Raw genomic sequence first — 20255 nt, forward strand, 5'->3', positions numbered from 1 at the left:
CTTCAAGAAACATGGTCATTATTGTAGACCAACAAAAAAATGAAGAAGAAGAAACACGTTTATTATTGTTTAACAATTCTTATGAGATATAAGGATGCATGGAATTAGAATTCCACCATTAGATTTCCCTCCTATTTTAGAGTCGAAGGCAAACGATAAGGGTGGCCCAAACTGCTGGCTTTCTGTTTAGAATCGAAATTGGTGAATTCTAAATATTTATCATTAGGTAGCTCTATCAACATTTGGAGGCATGCTATTGATTTATAGAAATCTTAATGTGGATACTCGAATAATGGATCTAGGGAATCTTTGCAAAACTATTCTTTATTTGAACAAAGGTGTACATGTCTTGTAGTGACAAAGTAAATTCATTTGTTATCTTTATTTTCTATCTTCCATGTATGTTTATGAAAGATATCTTTTTCTAACAAAAAAATTAACATTCTAACGATTAACCTTTACCGATAAAAAAAGTAATAATTAAATAATAATTACACTAGTAAAAGTATTACAGTAATATTAAATGTTATGTATTCTAGTAAAATATTTTATTTTGATTTATTAAGCATTGTTTTTAAGGTTATGGTTAGTAATACTAACAATACTATTGTATGATAATTAAACTAAGAACTCTAAATATTGAGATTATTAATTATAATGCTACACATTAAACTAAGTACAATTTTTGAAAGCATCATTCATAATATATTACATTTGTTTTAATTTATAAGACCTAATTATTTAATTTTTCAAATTAAAAAAATTGATTAATTTAATTGATAACAATTAATAAATTTATTTTAATTTTTATATTTTTAAATTACCCTTATCATGAATATTTTTTTTCTCTTCTAATTGTTTGCTAATACAATTAACTAGGAAAATTTTAGTCTATGAATAATCGATATAATGGAAATTATAAATTGGGTCTTGTAGAAGAGAATAAACGATACTTATAATTTGAGTCTTATTAGAGGTAGTAGCAATCATCTATTTAGTATTAGTACAATAATTTTCTTTTTAAGAGATTAGATGTATTTTTTATGGAACACATTTTTGCACAAATTAAACATGAATATTATAAACTAAAATTTTCTTCTGAATTTTTAATGTAATTGTACACCGTGGTTTGAACTTAAGACTAATAATTAAATTAAAATAACCCTATACCAATTCATCAATGCATTCGACAGTTAACAATAGGACTGAAAGACCAAGCCAAAACAGATCTATTTTCAAAGTGCGACATTATTAGCCATTGCTATAGGATACTAACCTCATAGGCACGTGATAAGGTTGACGAAGTTTACTATGCATTGCAAATTAAGATGAAAAGTAGATGAACACATGAGATTGGTTCATCACGTGAACAGACAACTTTACAGCAATAAAATAGTGCAAGATTATTTTGTGCAGCAGCTACCATTAGGGTTTTCTTGAGGCCCACAACCATCATTTTATGTGTCATAGGCTCGTGGCAAAGGATATTTGAGATCTGCTTTTATTTTATCTTTTCAAAACTTATTCAAACATGTTTTATTTAACAAATTTATTAAACTTTATGTATAATGACATCCTAGCTAGCTAAGTGAACTTAATCAATATGACAATCTCCATAATAATAATTTAGATCCACTATGAATTAGTGTTGTATTTATCATAAACTTCTATTTACCCAGATCTAAATTCATAATCAAATATTTATATTACATACAGATTGAAAAAAAATAAGTTGTTCTAAAGTTTTCGCAAAATCTTGACCTTTTTCTTCTCTGCCTTTCCCCCGAATATGATTGTGTACTGGACATATGACATTGGTAACGACAATCAATTTCACAATGTCTTTGAAAGCATTTTGGTAATTACAACCAAATTGGTTTTCAAACGATGGTTATTGTTGTTTTTTATTTTGATAATATAGACTTTTACGGTAAATTAAAAGTCATATTTAAAGTGTTTTTTTAATTAATTAACAGTTTGAAAATTTCCATATCAACAGTAAATAATAATTAAACTCGTATTTTAAATGACTTCTTTATTGTGTTAAATGTTTCCTTTTATTTATTTTATTCTTGAAAAAAATAAGGATATTTCTTTTAATATTTTTAAAATAAGGATAATATAAGAGTAAAAAATAATAATTTATTTTGCTTGTTTACTTATCAAATAATGAAATGAAAATTTTGTTCCTTTCTATCATAAAATATTCAAACGGTAAAATGAAAACATTATTCTATTATTATGTTCTATTCCACTTTATTCTATTTTAATTTATTCCATTTCATTCCATCTGTTTCCATCAGTCTAAAAATAGCATAAAATTACTTTTTAGCAAATATTTATAGTTCGGGATAAAAATATTTACGGGATGGTAAAATGTCAAATCTTATGGAATGATTATATAAAAATAATTTATACATAAATTAAACTTCAAAAAGTAAAATTTTTAAAAGTTAAAGACAGTATAAAATTTATTTACACCTTTTTTTAATACTATTATCTAATAATAAATTATCATTTTTATAAAATTATTGACTTTTTAGTAACTATTTTAAAAATTACATTTATAATACATTTTAATTAATTAATAATAGAACTATTTCTATTATAATAGTTTATAAAATAAAACTCATAAAACATTAAATATTTTCGAACCTATACTTTTTATATTACTATAAACTTACGTCAAAATTTTGACCAGAGAATGAAAACACATTTATTATTTAAAATATGATTTAATAATATAAATAAACACAGGTATTTATGATCTTATTGAAGAAAGCAATATTATATAGTGAAAAATATTATTTTTATTTAATACTATTTATAAACTGACGTAAGAATAATTAATTTGGTGAAATTAATGGACATTAATACTCGGAACATTTTCCGGAAAAAAGTAGTAAATGAATTGAAGGGGGGCAGTAAATAAGAATATAAATGTGCAAAACGTAGGATATATTTTTCCCTCCCTGTATTGCATCGCATCTTCCTCTTCAAAGAAAAAGCTCCACTTGTATTGTATTGTATTGTCATGTTACTTCTTTCTCTGCAAATCCTTCATATTCTGCTCTATAAATGTTAATAATCTGCAAATTTTGGAAGCGAATTTTCTAAATCGCTCTGTCTCTCTCGCTGCAATGGACTGTGCCTCCGAAGATTGCTCCGATAACTCTCAGCGACCGGACTCACACAAGGACCAGCGAGTCTATTTCGTTCCTCACAGGTCTTTTCTCTTTCAAGATTCCACTCATTTCTCACTTCATTTCATTTCGCGCCTTCTTTTACTTTCCCTAAATCTTTGACTCCATTTTCTCACTGTGAATCGGAAGCAACGGAACTAGCAATGCGCGCTTAGGGTTGGACCAATCGACACGCGGCTCAATTCGATTTCTTCGTGTATTGATTTTGTGTTTTCCGTTGATTGATCGAACTGGCTGGCGTTTTGATTTTTCTTGTTTTGGATTTTTCTGTGATCCGAGCTTGTCTGCATTGGTTGATAGAGATTGGATGTGAAGAGTATTGGTGGTTGGTTTTGTGTGTTTCAGGTGGTGGAAGGATGCTCAGGATTCAATGCCGGAGGCAGATTCGGATAAGAAGAAGGGAATTGCGTTTGCCTCTTTTCCAGGTTCGTCCTATGCTGGTCCTATGAAGATTATCAATAACATTTTCAACTCAGATCTTGTGTTCAGTCTTCGGAGGGAGGAGGATTCACCACGCATTCGTGAAAATGGCGAGGTTGGTGTGTCTGGCCGGGACTTTGCTTTGGTGTCTGGGGATATGTGGTTGCAGGCACTCAAGTGGTGAGTAAAGATGGATAAGTGACTTAAAATGTATGAATGTTTTAAGTTCGAATGTGCACGGATGCAACACTTTTTTACTTCAACCTGTGGTTTGGATCCCGTAGCTTTGAAATTTTGATAGCTGGTGTTGTACTTTGTGCTGTGTGAAATTCTCATAGCTTTGCAACTTTATGGTGCAGCTTTGTGCAGTGCCTTCGTGCTTAATAGTTTGTCTCACTCCATAGACATAGAGTCAAATAACCATGTTGCCTGCTGAACTTAAAGAATTTCAAGTCTTGGACGTAGTTATCATAATACGAGTCCATTAATTATTTGGACAAATTGGGTTTTTAACTGAAGGTATGCCAGATTTGATGCAAGATAGTCAGAATCTCTGTGACTGTTTGCAAGATTTTAGGTAGCTAGTTTGCACCTAGTAGAGTCTTGTCCATAACTTTTGGGCTCGCCTAAGCATACTTTTCATATTAGTGATGGGCTTCCTTTCGAAGGTGCAAGATCAAGTATACTTACTGCCACATGAAGAAAGGTTTCTGGTTAAACAGATTTGTCACCTTTAGGGATGGATGATATGGGTGAGAGGGTTGGTGGTGTTAATTATTATGTTTTGCATCAATTTTCGAAATAATTTTGGTATTCATTCTTCTATCTTAACTGTTATACGATAACCATTAGGTATCATTGTATCAGTAGCTCGCTCCACAACTTTTGAATAAAAGCTTCTCACTTGATCATTAATATCTAATTATATGCTAAATGAGTCCTCCTTGATGGCACCATATGTTATATATAATGCATGTAAACCTGGAACATAAAAACAACTAGCATATTAATGATTCCTAATTTGATGCATTGATTCATAATTTTAGGTCATATTACCATGTCTTTGTTTTATTAGCATATTTATACTTCCTGTATAGAATTTCAAGTAGTTAATTGCATGCTGCCTAATAAGCAGAATATTTTGTTTGTTATATCTGCATGATCATGTGCTTTGATATTTCATGTAGGCATAGTGATTCAAAAAATGTAATGAAGGATGACAAAGGCTTTTCAGCTACTGACAGTGATATGGCAGATGTATATCCTTTACAACTCAGGCTTTCTGTTCAGAGGGAAACAAATTCATTTGGAGTAAGAATAAGCAAAAAGGTCTGTCTCTCTTGGCTAGTTTTTTTTCCCCTCTCCAATTTCTTTTAGTGTTGTTCTTGTCCATGAGGTATCTAGTGGTGAGGTGTTGGATTGACTGGGCTCATTTAATTAATCAATTTTATATTTTTTCATGGGATACTGAGAATTTAGATACATAATTTATATGTCTTCCATCATTTGTATGAGTGCTTTTATATTCAACATCATTAAGGAATCGTGATATATATTTGTTCATTATTGTCTTGTTATTCGAATTCTAATCTGCTGTTCCCATTTATTCCCTTCTTTTTAGGACAATGCAGTTGAGCTCTTTAAAAGAGCCTGCAAAATGTTCAGTGTGGATTCAGAGATGGTAATAGAATTTTCTTTTTAAAGCTATAGTTAAATGTGTGTGTGCATGTGTGTGAAGGGATTCACTTACTCTAAGTGTAAGCTTTGTCTAAATCCACTTAATAACTTTTTATACAAATTAAATTCCACTAATCCAACAGTTGGATTAAGAGTTGACATTAAATAGATCAAGTCCAAAAAATTTCATATAACTTACATATTATTTGATACTTCATCAATCAACTTTATTTTAATGTATAATGTGTTTTTCAAAATATAAGTAAATGTTGACTATAAATTTACATACTTATGAATGTTCAATTTATATAAAAATTTTCATGCATGATTATCAAGAGGATATCACATGATTCAACAGTTAAATTTGTCAAATTTTATTCTAGAAAATGTTATTAAGTGGATCCCCTTCCTATATTTTGCACAAAAAAATAGACAAGTCTATTATTACTGTTAGAAATTGACATCTTTTTAACCTGTTATTGCAGTTATGCATTTGGGACTATTCAGATCAGATAACATTTTTAATGAATGACAACAATCAGGTCCCAGTTGACTGTCAAAGGCAGTCTGATCAGGAGGTATGTGGTATTATGTTCTGATTAAAATTTGTTTGTTTTATGCTTGTATGTCCTTGTAATTTATATTCGCAGTCACAGATCCTATTTTGATTACAAACTATTCCATTTCCCCAGCGTTAGGGATAAGTGTATGTTATGTATGTGCCATAACTCCTTCACGACTAAGCATGCTTCTAAGATTATTGTTTTTTGCATATTAAGACTGTTAGATACTTTAATGGCAATTTTAAAATTTATGGAAAAAATTGCATGAGGTTTAGACATTTAGTACACAAGTTCTCCTGTACATGAATTGCACCGTGTTTCTTGTTTGGGGACTTTATTTGTATTTATTACAGGACTTTGATAGCTTTGGCAAAATGTTATTATCTTGATATGATTTTGGTCAATATCAGGTATTACTATATTGACAGTTTGGCTCATGATATTGGTATTGCTATATTTCCAATGTTATTTATTTAATGTGGCAGATAAATTATATGGTGTTCTATCATGGTTGGGCTTATTTACATCCGATCAAATATTAGTTTTTGACCCTGGACAAATGTTTAGTAGTCTTATGAAGAAGCAACCTGTTTCCTTTACGTTTTTCCTTATGCAAAGAAAAAAAAAATTCTCCTATATTCCTCACCAGTTTTTATGAGTAATAAATAATTTTGTCCTCTAAATTTTCTTGCTGAGAATTGACTCTATACATTAGGTTTGTTGATGCAAGAACCCTAGGGTTGAATGATTGGGGGCAAAAAGCATAATTTCTTGGAACATGGTAGCTTCTTTTATTTTATGTGTCAAGAATAACTTAAGGATGAAGATAGCTTCTTGCATATTTTCTTGGAAGTTGGTAGCCTCCTGAGAAGTTGGTTGTGTTATATGATCTATGTATAGTTGATCTAAACTAATGGGATAAAGGCTATTGATGTTGTTGATTGAGTGTCAAAACCTGTATCAGTTATTGTTTAACTTGTCTTGATTGAGTGTCTCCCCTAGGCTTTTACTAAAATTTATGATAATGAATTTAATCTCTGAAATATTGGCTATGACTTAAAAGTCTTTAACTTCTAGTAAGATAAGGCTTGTGTTGTGTTGATTGGATTCCCTCATGTGCCATATTAATGTTAACTTTGAATGATATACAGATTCTTTTGGAGTTGCAAGTTTATGGGTTGTCAGACTCAATTAGATGTAGGGAAGGTAAAAAAGACGAGATGGCAAATTTTTCTGGCAGTGCTTCACTGAAGATGAATGGCACTTATGATGGTGCAAATTCTGATTGTATGAATGCCAATTCTTTGACCTTCTCTTCAGGCCCTGGTGAAGCTGGTTCCTTGGGATTAACTGGGTTACAAAACCTAGGAAACACTTGCTTCATGAACAGTTCCCTACAGTGTTTAGCACATACACCAAAGCTTGTTGATTATTTTCTGGAAGATTATATTAGAGAAATCAATCATGATAACCCATTGGGCATGAATGTATGTAATCATTCATTTTGAACACTGCTAATAATTTAATAGCTTTATATCTCAAGAAATTTTATGGTTGGGACCTGAAAACTTCAGTGCCTGTGATGTATTCCAGTATTTTATTTTCTTGGTATATGCTTCTTTGCCAGGGTGAGATAGCTTTGGCATTTGGAGATCTGCTCAGGAAGTTATGGGCCCCTGGAGCAAGTCCTGTGTCACCAAGAATATTCAAATCAAAACTTGCTAGATTTGCACCTCAGTTCAGTGGATTTAATCAGCATGATTCCCAAGTGAGTGCATTTGGCCCTTTCATTCTCTTTTTAATTTTTGGCTTCACAAGGCTCCTGTCTCATGTTCCCTAACATTGTCAACTATATTTATGCATCTTAATAGGAACTTCTTGCTTTTTTGTTGGATGGTCTTCATGAAGATCTGAATCGTGTTAAATGTAAGCCTTATATTGAAGTCAAGGATGGAGATGGTCGACGAGATGAAGAGGTTGCTGATGAATATTGGCATAATCATTTGGCTCGCAATGATTCTGTCATTGTTGATGTGTGCCAAGTATGTATTCATCTCCCTGTATGCAATTGTAGAATTAATTAGGTACACACAGATGATGTGAAGAACCTCGTAGTTTCTTGGTGGTTATTAAGTAGTTATTTATAGAATCTTCCATGGCAAATTGGTGATTTTTACCTGAACATTTATAAGTATAGTAAAAGCAAATTCAAACTACTGTTTTAACCAATTGGTTATAGCATAAGTAACAGGTTCTTATGTTTGTTTGTCATGCCAAATTCACAAGTTCAGGAAATTACAGCTTGATTAGTGTCTATAATCTTGGAAAGAGAATTTTTAATGAATTCAGACATAGCATTATTTGGGCAGAACATCTATAGTAATCTAATTTCAATACTTAATTTGAAATTTTTGCATGTATTGTGTTAGAGATTATATCATGCCATTGAATTGCTTCGGAAAAAAATAATTAGCTTCTTTGTGGGGAGGGGGGAAAGGGGTGTGGGTGACATTTCTGCTGAAGGTAATGGTTTCATGTGAGAGGTGAGGCATGAACAATGACCATTGGACCTTCCATAATTGGTCAAGAATATTAATAATCAATTCTTGTTATGTTGTAGTCTTGACCATTTATTGAATCTAAAACAAATTATATAATTCATAATGGCAGTTAATTGTGAAGGGTTATAATAATAAGAAAACCTACTACATTGAGCGATCCTCTCTTACCACTAAGAGATTGCTATTTTTTTAAATTCATTTGAAGATGAAATATGAGGTCCTTTTCATGTTCATGAGAACTAATTTAATATTTATTCTTTCTATGGCAACTCTCTTTACCTTATGGATTGCATTCATCATTTTATGCAGGGTCAATATAAATCAACATTAGTTTGTCCTGTTTGTAGGAAGGTCTCTGTGACATTTGATCCATTCATGTACTTATCATTACCTCTACCTTCAACAACAGTGCGGACAATGACTATAACTGTTGTTAGTGGCAATGGTGGTGAAATGTCTCAATTATCACCATACACTATTACTGTTCCAAAAAATGGAAGATTTGAAGATCTGACCCGTGCTCTTGGCATTGCATGCTCTTTGGGGGCTGATGAGACCTTATTAGTAGCTGAGGTTTATATTTATTTATTATTTGTTTAAACTCATTTGAAGTCACTTCCCTTCCATTTTGAGTTTCTTTGTTGATACATTTTAATCCTGTAGAAAACCATTGTCTGAAGCTAGAGCTCTGGTACAGGTATACAACAATTGCATCATACGTTTTCTTGAAGATCCAACTGATTCATTATCCTTAATCAGAGATGCTGACAAACTAGTTGCTTACCGATTTTTGAAATGTAATGTGGATGCCCCTTTGGTTGTCTTCATAAACCAGCGGATGGAGGAGTAAGTTAATATGTTTGTGGTAATAACTAATAAGATTGATTTTCTTTTGTAAGAACTTTTCACTATTATTTTTTCTTTTGATAGTGTTGTGAACTAGTTTCTATCCAATATCTCTCATCAGCCTTTAAACAAATAGTTTATCAGCATTACAGGCACATTTTGTAAAATTTTGGAAAAACAGAACACATGTCACAATTCATTGGAATTCAATTGTTATCTATTTATATATTTTTCATATCTGAAGTATGAAGCCTTTAATGAGAATAAAAGGATATGCAGTCAAATATAGGCTGAATGATTTCATTTTATTTTTCCTTGTCTCATAATCACTACAACATGCTGCTAGGATTCAGTATGGATTTAATCTCGCTGTCACTGGCGTGCTCACATACATGTTTTACATGGGCTTCTTTATTGTCACTTCTGATTTCCTTGACTTACAAAGTTAGTGTTTGATATAATTTTTTCAGGCAGTATGTCTATGGGAAGCAGACTCTGAATTGGAAAGCCTTTGGAATTCCTGTTGTAGATAGGCTTTATAGTGTTACAAATGGATCTGATCTCCGCAATTTGTATCTAAAGTGGTTCTATCCATTTCAAAATCCAATTGAAGAGGCCTTAGAAAATTGTCTCGTGTCTAAGGAAACTGAAGAAGATGCAGAAACGGAGGTCACAACTCCTAGTTTAGGTTCAAATGTGAATGAGTTAGACACTCCTTCAGATGGAGGAATGGAGTTTTATGTTACTGATGAAAAGGGAACTATAAAAAATTCCAAGATATTAATGAATGAGCCTCTAGCAATAAATGGAGACTTAAGGCTGCTGCACGTGCTTGTGTGTTGGTCAGAAGAACAGCTTAAGATATATGACACGCAACTTTGTAGTTCATTGCCTGAGGTTTTCAAGTCTGGCTTTTTAGCAAAGAGACCTCAAGAATCAGTTTCTCTATACAAGTGCCTTGAAGCATTTTTGCAAGAAGAACCTCTTGGACCAGAAGACATGTGGTTAGTTAACCATTTTTTATAGCCTTAAGAAAAAGTACCTTGATTGGCATGCATATTACTTTGTCCAATCTGGAAGATATTTTAAACTGGATTACTATATATTAAGCTTTTCCAAATAATTTTAGTTTGCGATTCACATTAGCTCAGCATTATTATTCAGCTCATAACTTCTATGTATCCTGTATTTACCAATTGCCATCATCATTAAATTATCTTATTTGCAGGTTAGGGTTGGATACTTAGTGCCATTAAAGTTCAAACCCTAAATAGTGTCGAATGAAAGACTGATCAGGGGCAGCTGCTTGTTTTGTAATGATTTGGATTTCTACTTACACTTTTGTTAGCATATATAACTTAAATCTCAATGTTAATCTTTTCACCCTGGTTCTTCCCTTCTATTAGTATACGTTAGAGAAACTGTCACTTTTCCTAATTTTAATCTTATAAACACTGCTAGGAAAGTATTATTTGCTAAACTTTGTTTTCCATCAGAAAATACTGCTGTGCCAATATTTCATACAGCTATTTTGATCTTCTGTTTTAAGTTCTATTCACAAGGTTAATAGGAACATATCCATCATTCTCTATAAATTACTTATCTTCCAGTCTGGCTATTATCTAAGGTGCAGTTTTCTGAAATATTAGGTACTGTCCTGGCTGTAAAGAACATCGTCAAGCTAGTAAGAAGTTAGATCTTTGGAGACTTCCTGAAATTTTGGTCATTCATCTTAAGAGGTTTCAATACAGTCGTTACTTGAAAAACAAGCTGGAGACATATGTTGACTTCCCTGTAGATAATCTCGATTTGTCAGCTTATATTACCTATGGGAATGATGAGTCTTACCATTACACACTTTATGCTGTCAGTAACCATTATGGAAGCATGGGAGGTGGTCATTATACCGCATTTGTCCATGTAAGTACTCTTCATTTTTTGAATACTTTTTGTTTTCTCTGTTTTTAAGCCTATAATTTGGGATATGAAAAATGGTTTTGAAACATTTGAAATGGTTTGAGAACTCAAACAATTCTCATCATTATTGTCATGATTATGGATTGAATTTTGGGCCTCTATCCAATGGCTTACTTGGTGTAGATGGTGAAATGTTGATTATGAAATTGTGGAAGGTTTTTATTATTTGTAAATTGTTAAAAAAGTGTTCTTATTGCAATTGTTAATGTTCATCCATTGTTTATGCTCTTCTTTATTTCATGTAGCGAGGCGGTGATCAGTGGTATGACTTCGATGATAGCCATGTTAATCCCATCAGCAAGGAGAAGATAAAGTCTTCAGCTGCCTATGTTCTTTTCTACAGAAGAAATTTCGAAGTATCAACATAGTGATATAGTAGCATGTAGTTCGAACAGCCTATTGAAGCTAGATGCCATTTTATTAACTTTATTGCCACCATAGTCTTACAAGGATACAGAGGGTAAACTTTGGCTCAAAGGTAAGATTATTGCATTGTGACCTGGTGGTCAGAGAATCTAGTTGCAGAAATAGTCTCTGCTCATGGAATTAAGATTTATGTACATCTTAGCATCTTCACACCCCACAATAGGGGTGCATGAGTATTGGACCACCCCTTTTCTATAGTCTTACAAGTATACTTAACAAGGTAATTCTTTTGTCATTTACTCTTTTAGAAGTTTTAGACTAACTGGAGTTTCGGTAGGCAAGAAATGGAAACTTTGAAAACTTCAGGCAGTACTATGGAAGACTATAACATAGTAACAATTTAAGAGGTGAGGGACATACCTGAGAAATGAAAGCATAGTGTTTACAGCTGTTTAACCTTGTAAAGAGAATATCTATTCTAAAGAGAGTTGAACCAAATCCTGTGAATTAATTCTACTTCCAATTATATTTTGTTCTTATTTTGTTCGTTTAGTGAAGACTGTTTACATATTCAGGTTTGGCTCAGCATATTGATCTTGTATTTCCTATTATGGTGATCAGAATGTGGCGTGTCAGAAATTCACATTTGTAAGAGTTGTCTTGGAAAGAATTCTTTTTTCTTTCAATAATTGAAGTTCTTGATATATAATTTCATTTGGATAGCACAAGTATAAATAATTCTTTTTTCCCCGAGTACAAAGCCTTGTGCTTGAATAAAAGAGGGAACCTCATTTAAATGTTTTCCGTAGTAGTGTGACTGGAACCTGATAAATAATACTTCAAAGATGATTAGCAGTCCAGGACATAAAATGGTCGTGGTCTTGGATCATAAAAGTTCTACAATTCGAGGAGAAAAAAACATGGGAAAAACAATGCAATTGATAGAAACTAAGTAGTTGAATTTGATGCCGATATTCAGTTCGATAGTGCATTAAAGATATATTTAGCCAATATGTAGTGTTCTCATCGAGAATAGACTGAATAGTGATGGATGGACGAAATGAACCGAGCAGCGAACAAGGATAACAGAGTAACAGACAAAAGAAATGAAACATCGTAAAATAAATTAAAAAAGATTTTTATTTAAAAATAAATAGGATTTTAAAAAAATATTGAGATTTTTATAATTAAATAAATAAGGAAAAATAATTTTATTAATTAAAATAATGATTTGAAAGAAAATAAAAAAGATATTTTATTTATTCATTTGATAGAAAATAAAATAAAATTTTCAGACCAACGTCCCAGTTTTGTTTTCCCTTCTCTCCTCCCAAAATCTTCTATTTTTTCCGATACACTCAATTTTTCTTAATAAAATGACTCTCGGACTCGTTAATCGTTGGATCGTCGTGAAATTTGAACATGAGGTTCGTTACTTATTGGGATTTTCAAGATAATGTTCGTGGTGAAAGAAATGTCTCTCGCACTGGGCTTTCTCTTTTCATGCATACACCCAAATTCGTTCCTGTAAAACTAAGATCTCGAACTCGTTAACCGTTAGATCGTCGTGAAATTTGAACATCACCTTTGGAACTCATTTTTGCAAAGACTCACCGTTGGGATTTGTGAAATAATATTCTTGTAGAGAAATTAGTCTTGCATGTTGACAGTGAATTGGAGGTTACAATCTTTTTCCTTTCTCTGTGACGCTTGAAAATCCTAGTAGAACAATCAAAGGAAAAACTTGAGGAGTCTCACAGAACCGCTAGAGATGCCGCTATTACTATCTGACTATATCCATGAGCCCGCTTAGAAGTAAGGGATGAGTTTATTACAATTGAGGTTAAAATGAACATGTGTAATGATCCTTAAAAGATTAAATTGGGTTTTATTTGAGATGTTTATTGAATTATAATTTTCCTTTACGATTATAAATATGATATTGTTGTGTTTGACAAGTATTGTGATGGGAACCACTGTGGGGACCCAACAAGTTTAATCACAAGCGCGACGAGATAAAATTATTTTGAGAACAATTGAGGAATCGTGTGTTTTGTACAGTTCATAGATAGAGTCTGTGTGCTAAAATATTTTTTGGGTTGGACCTGAATAAGGAGGGAGAAGCCCTAATGGACTCTTCGGAGTCTAGACCTTGGGGGTAAATACACCCGATTTGAGTGCTCCTTTAAGTCTGTGCCGATCTCACATGGTTGGAGCATTCTCGCAAAACAGCGCAACTCTGATTGGTCTCCTTATGATTTTACCTAGTGAAAGTGACCTGACTTACTAGTGTGTGGTTTGTCTTGTCATGTACTCTTAGGCGTCTGACGAGGTTTTTCACTGACATAGTATCACATTGCATATAGGATTGAGTCTTAGTGTTTCTATTGCATAACGCTTGTGTTTTGATCCTTGAGTACGTGAATGATGTGAAAATGAATGAGACGTGTTGTGTTGTGATGTTACCCGACAAAGTGGTGGACTGACGTGAACTATGTTTAAGTAAATTGTATTTCGATTGTATGATATGTATATCTACATGTTATCTTGTTTTTCTCTATTAATTAGGAATGTGATAACTCGCTCCCCGTGTGTTGTTTGTGTTTAGATCCTGTGATGATCTCGAACTTTGTGTTTGTGAGAGTAGATGACTAGATGAATTACTTTAAGGAACCTTGTGTTGAAGGACGTTTTGGACACAATGCTCTAATAGGATATGACATTTAGATATAATTTTTGTTTAATTACATGATGTTTTGAGCCAAAAATATTTCTGACAAGTTTTATTTGATAATAGTGAAAAGTGAATGTGAACCTTTTAGTCTTTTAAAATGCTTTTATTTAGATGCATTTTAAAATTCTTTAATTAATTCTGATTTATTATTCTTTTTATTATTAGTATATATGTGTGAGATAGAGAGTGTCACAAATAATCCCCTAATGTCTTAACACTTGTTAGTTCTCATCAGGATGGACCACATTTCCTTGGTTTCCAATTTAGTGTAAGACGTGCCAGACCCCTCTTTGATTGTTGTAGTACACCATAGTACTTGAGGCAGCCTTAAGCCTAACAAGGAGGAGGACCACTGGCTTTTTGAATTCTGCTATTTGATCAGCATTATGTCGTTCTTAGTTGTAAACATTCTCTAGCCTCTTTAGCGGGAGACTTATCTTGAGATCACCCAGGCACCCAGCTTACACAAACTGCTGAAGCTGGTAATCTTTGCGGGTTTCAGTTATCTTGTCCGAAAAAAAGAAGAAAGGTAAAGTAGAAAAAGATCAGGGAAATCAAATTATAAAATATATTTGTGATATCAGTTGCTTTACTGTTTATTTAGTAGAGGGAAGGATTTTGGAGAGAGAGAACATCAGCTCAAAATACTAGCAACTTTTCTTTTAATTATAATTTCAAGTAAACTAAATTTTAAAATTTCCACAACTAATTATGTTCTCGTTTGAACTCCAAAATCAAAATGTTCACGAAAATGTGTTATTTGGCAGTTGAACTTTAGGTGGATTTCCTAAAAAGAATTGTGTAATTTGTGATCAAACTAGGTTTATTTTCGATTCTACTTCGTAAAACAATAGATCCACATGTAATCTAAAGTTACTATACATGTTTTTGCGTTTTTCAATTGATTTAACGAGAGAGAAAAAATCGAATATACATGTGTTCATGATGTTAATTATTCAAACATGTGGTAAAATTTTTAATTTTTTTAGAATAAGTATAAGTGTTTTTTGTTTGTTATTTTCCAGAAATCACACTGATTTGTTCCGTACTCAATATTTGTTACTATGCTTGGTGTGAAATTTCGATCAAGTTTCAAGATTTTGTAAAAAAAGATTTCACAGAGAATCGGTTAAGGTAATTGTGACACAAGAAGGTAACAAGAAACACCTATCAAATGAGTAGATTGCATGATTTATTTTGTGAAAAGGAGGAGAGGGAGATAAAAAAAAACTTTAAAAGAAGGTCAAGGAAAATGTCCAGGTAAATAATATTTTTGAAGGTTTAATTTTTAATTGTGTTAAACAGTGTCTGGTAGTTTATTTAATCAACTTCATCGAGTAAGAGTTTATTGTTATTGCATATTTTTGTAATCATGAAATTAGTAGCTTACTATGTGTTCATGCCATTACCATAAACCACATTATTTTTCTCCCATCATCACATCTTACTTGAATTAAATAAGATTATTATCTTATTTATATTATTTAATATTCTTTGAATTTTGAAGTCAAAATATCATTAAATATCTATTGCATCGATCAAATTAAATATGTTTTTAGAAAAGTCTTTGAAAAATATTATACCGATCTTTATAATTTTTTATGTGTAGAGCCTATTAAAATAAAAAAAATTATATGGGAAATTAATGGGAAAGAGAAAATAAAATAGGATGATTAAATTCTATATAAGTGTATACAAATATTAATCAGTTTTCATATGTTTCAAAAAGAATAACTAAATTCTTAAAAAAAATTGTTTATAATAATCTTATTCAATTCAAATAAAATTATCACCCGTGATAAATGAAGTGGTTTTAAAAAAATAATAAACACAACATAGAAAGAGATATATACATAATAATAATAATGCAATTTCATATATATTAGTAGTTGATTAATTAATAATATAAGGAATGGCATGCCCTGAGAAGTAGGGCATTGGAAGCCAAAAAGAGTAGCGGGGGTGTTTGGTCCAGAAAGGAATCTCTCGATGGTTGATGGTCCTACTGGGCACTGCAAATTGGCAACGGCGTAAGTGAAATGACAGTCAGAAACATTCATTTATTGTTTTCTGCAACCCAAAGATAAAGTCAAGTCACCCATCTATCTAGCTATCTTTCTTTCAGACAAGATCCATGCCATACACACATGCATCCAATTAACCCACCAACTTATTTTGATTTGACGTTTCAGATTCTCTACTTTTAACCTTATCTCCCACTGGACAACCTCTTCTCTTCTTCCTCCTCACTTTCAAAACTCTCTCTCTGCCCATTACTATTATTTTTCATTTCCTTTTCATATATTCTTGTGCTGCCAATCATGCTATTATGTATATATAATCTTGCTATACTCTACATTGTTTAATATTTCAACAAACATTGAAATTTAACTTTTATATATATATATATATCAACAGGTGCAAATAGAATGACACTAGTAGTGTGTAGTGTATAATCATGTCATGTGCTCAACAGCTGGACACTATTAAATGAAAACAAGAAGACTTCCCATATCTGAATTTCAGAGTTTTTTTTATATGTTTTCTTAACATTAAAATGAAACTTTACAAAAGTATGTAAGAAAATCATTTGCTTAAAAAAAGTAAGAAAATTATTATTTTACATTTTTGTTTAATTATAAATTATTATATAATGATAAATTAAATTATAAGCTTCTATAATAAGAGTTTAACTTTTATAATGCAAATTTTTTTATCCTGTCAACTAATAAAAAATTATAATAAATATAATTTAAAAGGTGTTATCATAAAAGTTAATAACAAACTGATCATACATGAGATTTTGTAATTAGGTGTTAGTATAAAAGTTTTTTTTTATATATTTTCAATGCTTAAATTATTTTTTATAATAATTATTCTAAAAGTTATATTTAAAATAATTTTTAATTAATTAACATTATAAAATTTATCTATATTGTTTGTCAAACTGCTAATGCATAAAAAATATTTTTTTTCTTTATTTGCTTTTATATGTAGGAGGAGGCTGAAACTGACTTTTAATTAATCCAAATCGAAGTTTTTTCATTTGAAGATTTTAGTCTAAATTAATTAAAGTCACTAATTAAGTCATAAAGTAGAAGCAAATCAAATTAAGCCTACAATATATATGGGCTTATTTGGATCAATTTCTTTAGCTAGAAGTACTTCTAGGATGATAAAACAAGAAGAAAAGAATGAAATAAAATTCTCTATAAGTTAAAATGATATCTCTATTAATTAATTATTAGTTAATTTGTAGATGTCTTTTTTATCTTTTAAAAAAATTATAGAACTATTTTTTTATAAATTAACAAATGAAAAATTGATTTTAACTTATTTTTTTTTAAAAAAATTCTTCCATATAATCAATTGATAGTTCATTTAATGCGACAATAATAACAGTAGAGAAAACCCCACGAATAAGGGGATTAGGGTGGTTTGTTGGAGTATCTGGTGACTGTGGAGCTGTTTTTCCCTTGAATAAAGGATTGCAATGTGATGATTCAGAGACAGTCACGACCCCATTAGATTGAGGGCATCACAAAATAGTCGGATTTTCCAACAAAGCATGCGCGTTTTGACCCATATAGAGCCCACTCATGCCACTGTGTTAAACCATACGTCTTGTCAACATTACTGAAGCATTTTGTATCTTTAGCCACTTCATGGATTCGTGAGAACAACAAACTCTATCTGCATGTGCCCTCCAATATTCTTACCAGCTAGAGCATTTTGATAAGTTATGATAAATTTATGGGTGCTGGTAGGGCAGGGCATGCATTATATAAGATATGAATGAACAGATTGTTTATAATATACTTACTATAAAAATTGTAACAGTAATCCTAAATAATTATCCTTTTTGAAATTTTTAAAATTCAGTTTGCAAGTAAAATTTGAAGGTTTAAGCTTTATTAAAAAAATCGATCAAAGAAAAATCACAAGACTTTTTTAATAAAATATTAGCATTTGTAGTTTATTTGAGAAGTGTTGTAAATATTTTATTGAGGTGTTCACAGCTTGACTTAGATCAGAGGAAGATAATTATTTGATCTAATAATTTTTTTTATTATTCAATCGGTTTAATTTTAAAAGCAAATTCAGTCTGGTCAAATTAAAAAAGTATACAAATATTAAAAAAAAAATAAAGCATACAAATTAATTCAACATCAAACATCACATCTCACAATTCAAATTATAAATTAAAGTTGTATGTTTAGTATAATTTTATAATTTATAAAAAAACAAATATATAATAGACAACACATTTCTATTTTATATAAGTTTTTTTAGAAGATATTTTATAGAAGTTTTTAAATACATGATCATGTAATTAATTATTGAATAATTTGACTACATAAAAAAGTTGATTTGAAAATCTTGTTGAAGTGTAAATCTTGTTGGTTGACGATTTGTAAATAACTATGTAAATACTATGTGAATCTAATCTTGAGACAATTAAGTTCTAATCTTATGAGTCTCTAAAATTTAATTCACCTAAACTTTTTTATATAAAAAAATTGATTTGATTTGGATTCGATTGGTTTTCAATATAAAATCTAATTCAATTCAATAAAAAAATCATCTTTTCAGAAAAAGATATATAACTTAAATTATCAAAGTTATGCGTAAATGCACACAAATTTTGTTATTATTGTTATTGTTTATCTTTTGCTGATTGCCTATATTATTATTATATAAATTAAGGAGAGAGTTTGAAGGAAATAAAGGAGAATGATATAGAAAGGAAAAAAGACTCAAAAGCGGTCAAAAGAATTTTTTTGTTCTTTTCTTTTTTTAACCTTTTCTTGTATTGCATGCATAATTTATTTTGTGGTAGTAAGTTAGACTAAGTCAAATTTTGCCTAAGCATGTGACTTGCTTTATTCTTACCATTTAAGTGTCACATGTTATTCTATCATCACGAGCATTTTAATTTAGGTTTTTGACTTGGTCTTTATAAATATCTGACTTTTTTTATTAGTTTTTTAAAGGTTGATTTTATATGAAATGACGCCATATGATCTATATAGTTGATGTTATTTAATAGGATGAAATTTTATTGTTGTAGTATTTTACATCAAGCCTTTAATATATAGACGAATGATCTTGTTCTTAAACAGACAAATAGATTTTCAAAACAATAAGCCTTTCACCGAGTATTAGCTAGATTTATGAACTAACATGACTATCACTAACTAGACTGACAGACTATTCAATGGGTGTAGGTGCAACACAAAGTAAATTTGGGGAGAGAACCTGAATTCGATTATCATAAAATATGATTTATTCAATTAGTGTAATTCAAATGACTGAAACTTGTGTGAAGAAATATCTTGATGTGTCACCTGAAAACAAAGGGCCATTACAGTGGTTAAAAAAAAAGTAGTAGACTTACGAGTAGTTTCAATAAGATTTTATTCCGGGATCAAATCATAGTCTCTTATTAATTCGCTTCAGTCAATAATATACTTGTTGCAATGAAGTTTATATTGTTTTTTATGAAACTTGGAAGATGCTATGAATTAGGTTTTAATTATAGGAAATTGTAGTTTTTCTTTGATCACTTCCTTCTGTACAGTTCCTTTTCTTAAAAGATTAAAAAAAAAAACTTGACTTCTGTGAACGCGACAGAGGAAGACATGCATGCAACACCTGCACTGTATGGTGTCCTTTCAGAAGGCTGCACTGCATTAACTGAACAAGACGGTCCAAGAATTGAAGAACAACAAAAGAATCAACCAAACAGATCGAGGAAGAGAAAATTAACAATTCCAACTATTTGATTTTTATTTATTTCAGAAGGATGGTTGGTTGTGGAATCGAATTGGTTCAGATAGCCCCACAGCACAAAAGTCCAAGGTATTAAGAACAACACCCTCCAAAAAAAGAGAAAATAAAAATACCC

The 20255-nt window shown here is 31.0% G+C and overlaps 1 protein-coding gene across 4 annotated transcripts; it reads left to right on the plus strand.

Annotated features, from left to right (window-relative positions):
- The first annotated feature begins 2957 nt into the window (after positions 1–2957).
- Positions 2958–12170, plus strand: LOC114380035 (ubiquitin carboxyl-terminal hydrolase 8-like). Of its 4 annotated transcripts, XM_028338936.1 has the most exons (14): positions 2958–3226; positions 3549–3803; positions 4811–4952; positions 5245–5304; positions 5786–5878; positions 7015–7069; positions 7184–7350; positions 7491–7631; positions 7735–7905; positions 8734–8997; positions 9122–9270; positions 9741–10274; positions 10920–11190; positions 11493–12170. In XM_028338936.1, the coding sequence occupies exons 1-14, from the start codon at positions 3141–3143 to the stop codon at positions 11613–11615; spliced, it is 2511 nt and encodes an 836-aa protein (XP_028194737.1). In that variant the 5' UTR covers positions 2958–3140; the 3' UTR covers positions 11616–12170. The 4 variants fall into 4 exon arrangements, 3 of the variants coding, with proteins under 3 accessions (XP_028194737.1, XP_028194736.1, XP_028194738.1); XR_003659645.1 differs by lacking the exon at positions 11493–12170 and adding an exon at positions 10499–10583 and having other exon boundaries at positions 7015–7350; positions 10920–11039; XM_028338935.1 differs by having other exon boundaries at positions 7015–7350.
- Positions 12171–20255: the final 8085 nt, after the last annotated feature.

Source organism: Glycine soja, chromosome 12 (genome assembly GCF_004193775.1).
Source record: "Glycine soja cultivar W05 chromosome 12, ASM419377v2, whole genome shotgun sequence".
NCBI classification, from domain to species: Eukaryota; Viridiplantae; Streptophyta; class Magnoliopsida; order Fabales; family Fabaceae; genus Glycine; species Glycine soja.

Excerpts from the sequence above, each read along its gene's own strand:
- LOC114380035 (XM_028338935.1), top strand. The coding sequence starts at position 3,141 with ATGGACTGTGCCTCCGAAGATTGCTCCGATAACTCTCAGCGACCGGAC. Across the intron at positions 4,953-5,244 it reads GAGTAAGAATAAGCAAAAAG|GACAATGCAGTTGAGCTCTT; the intron begins GTCTGTCTCTCT and ends CCTTCTTTTTAG. Across the intron at positions 7,906-8,733 it reads TCATTGTTGATGTGTGCCAA|GGTCAATATAAATCAACATT; the intron begins GTATGTATTCAT and ends CATTTTATGCAG.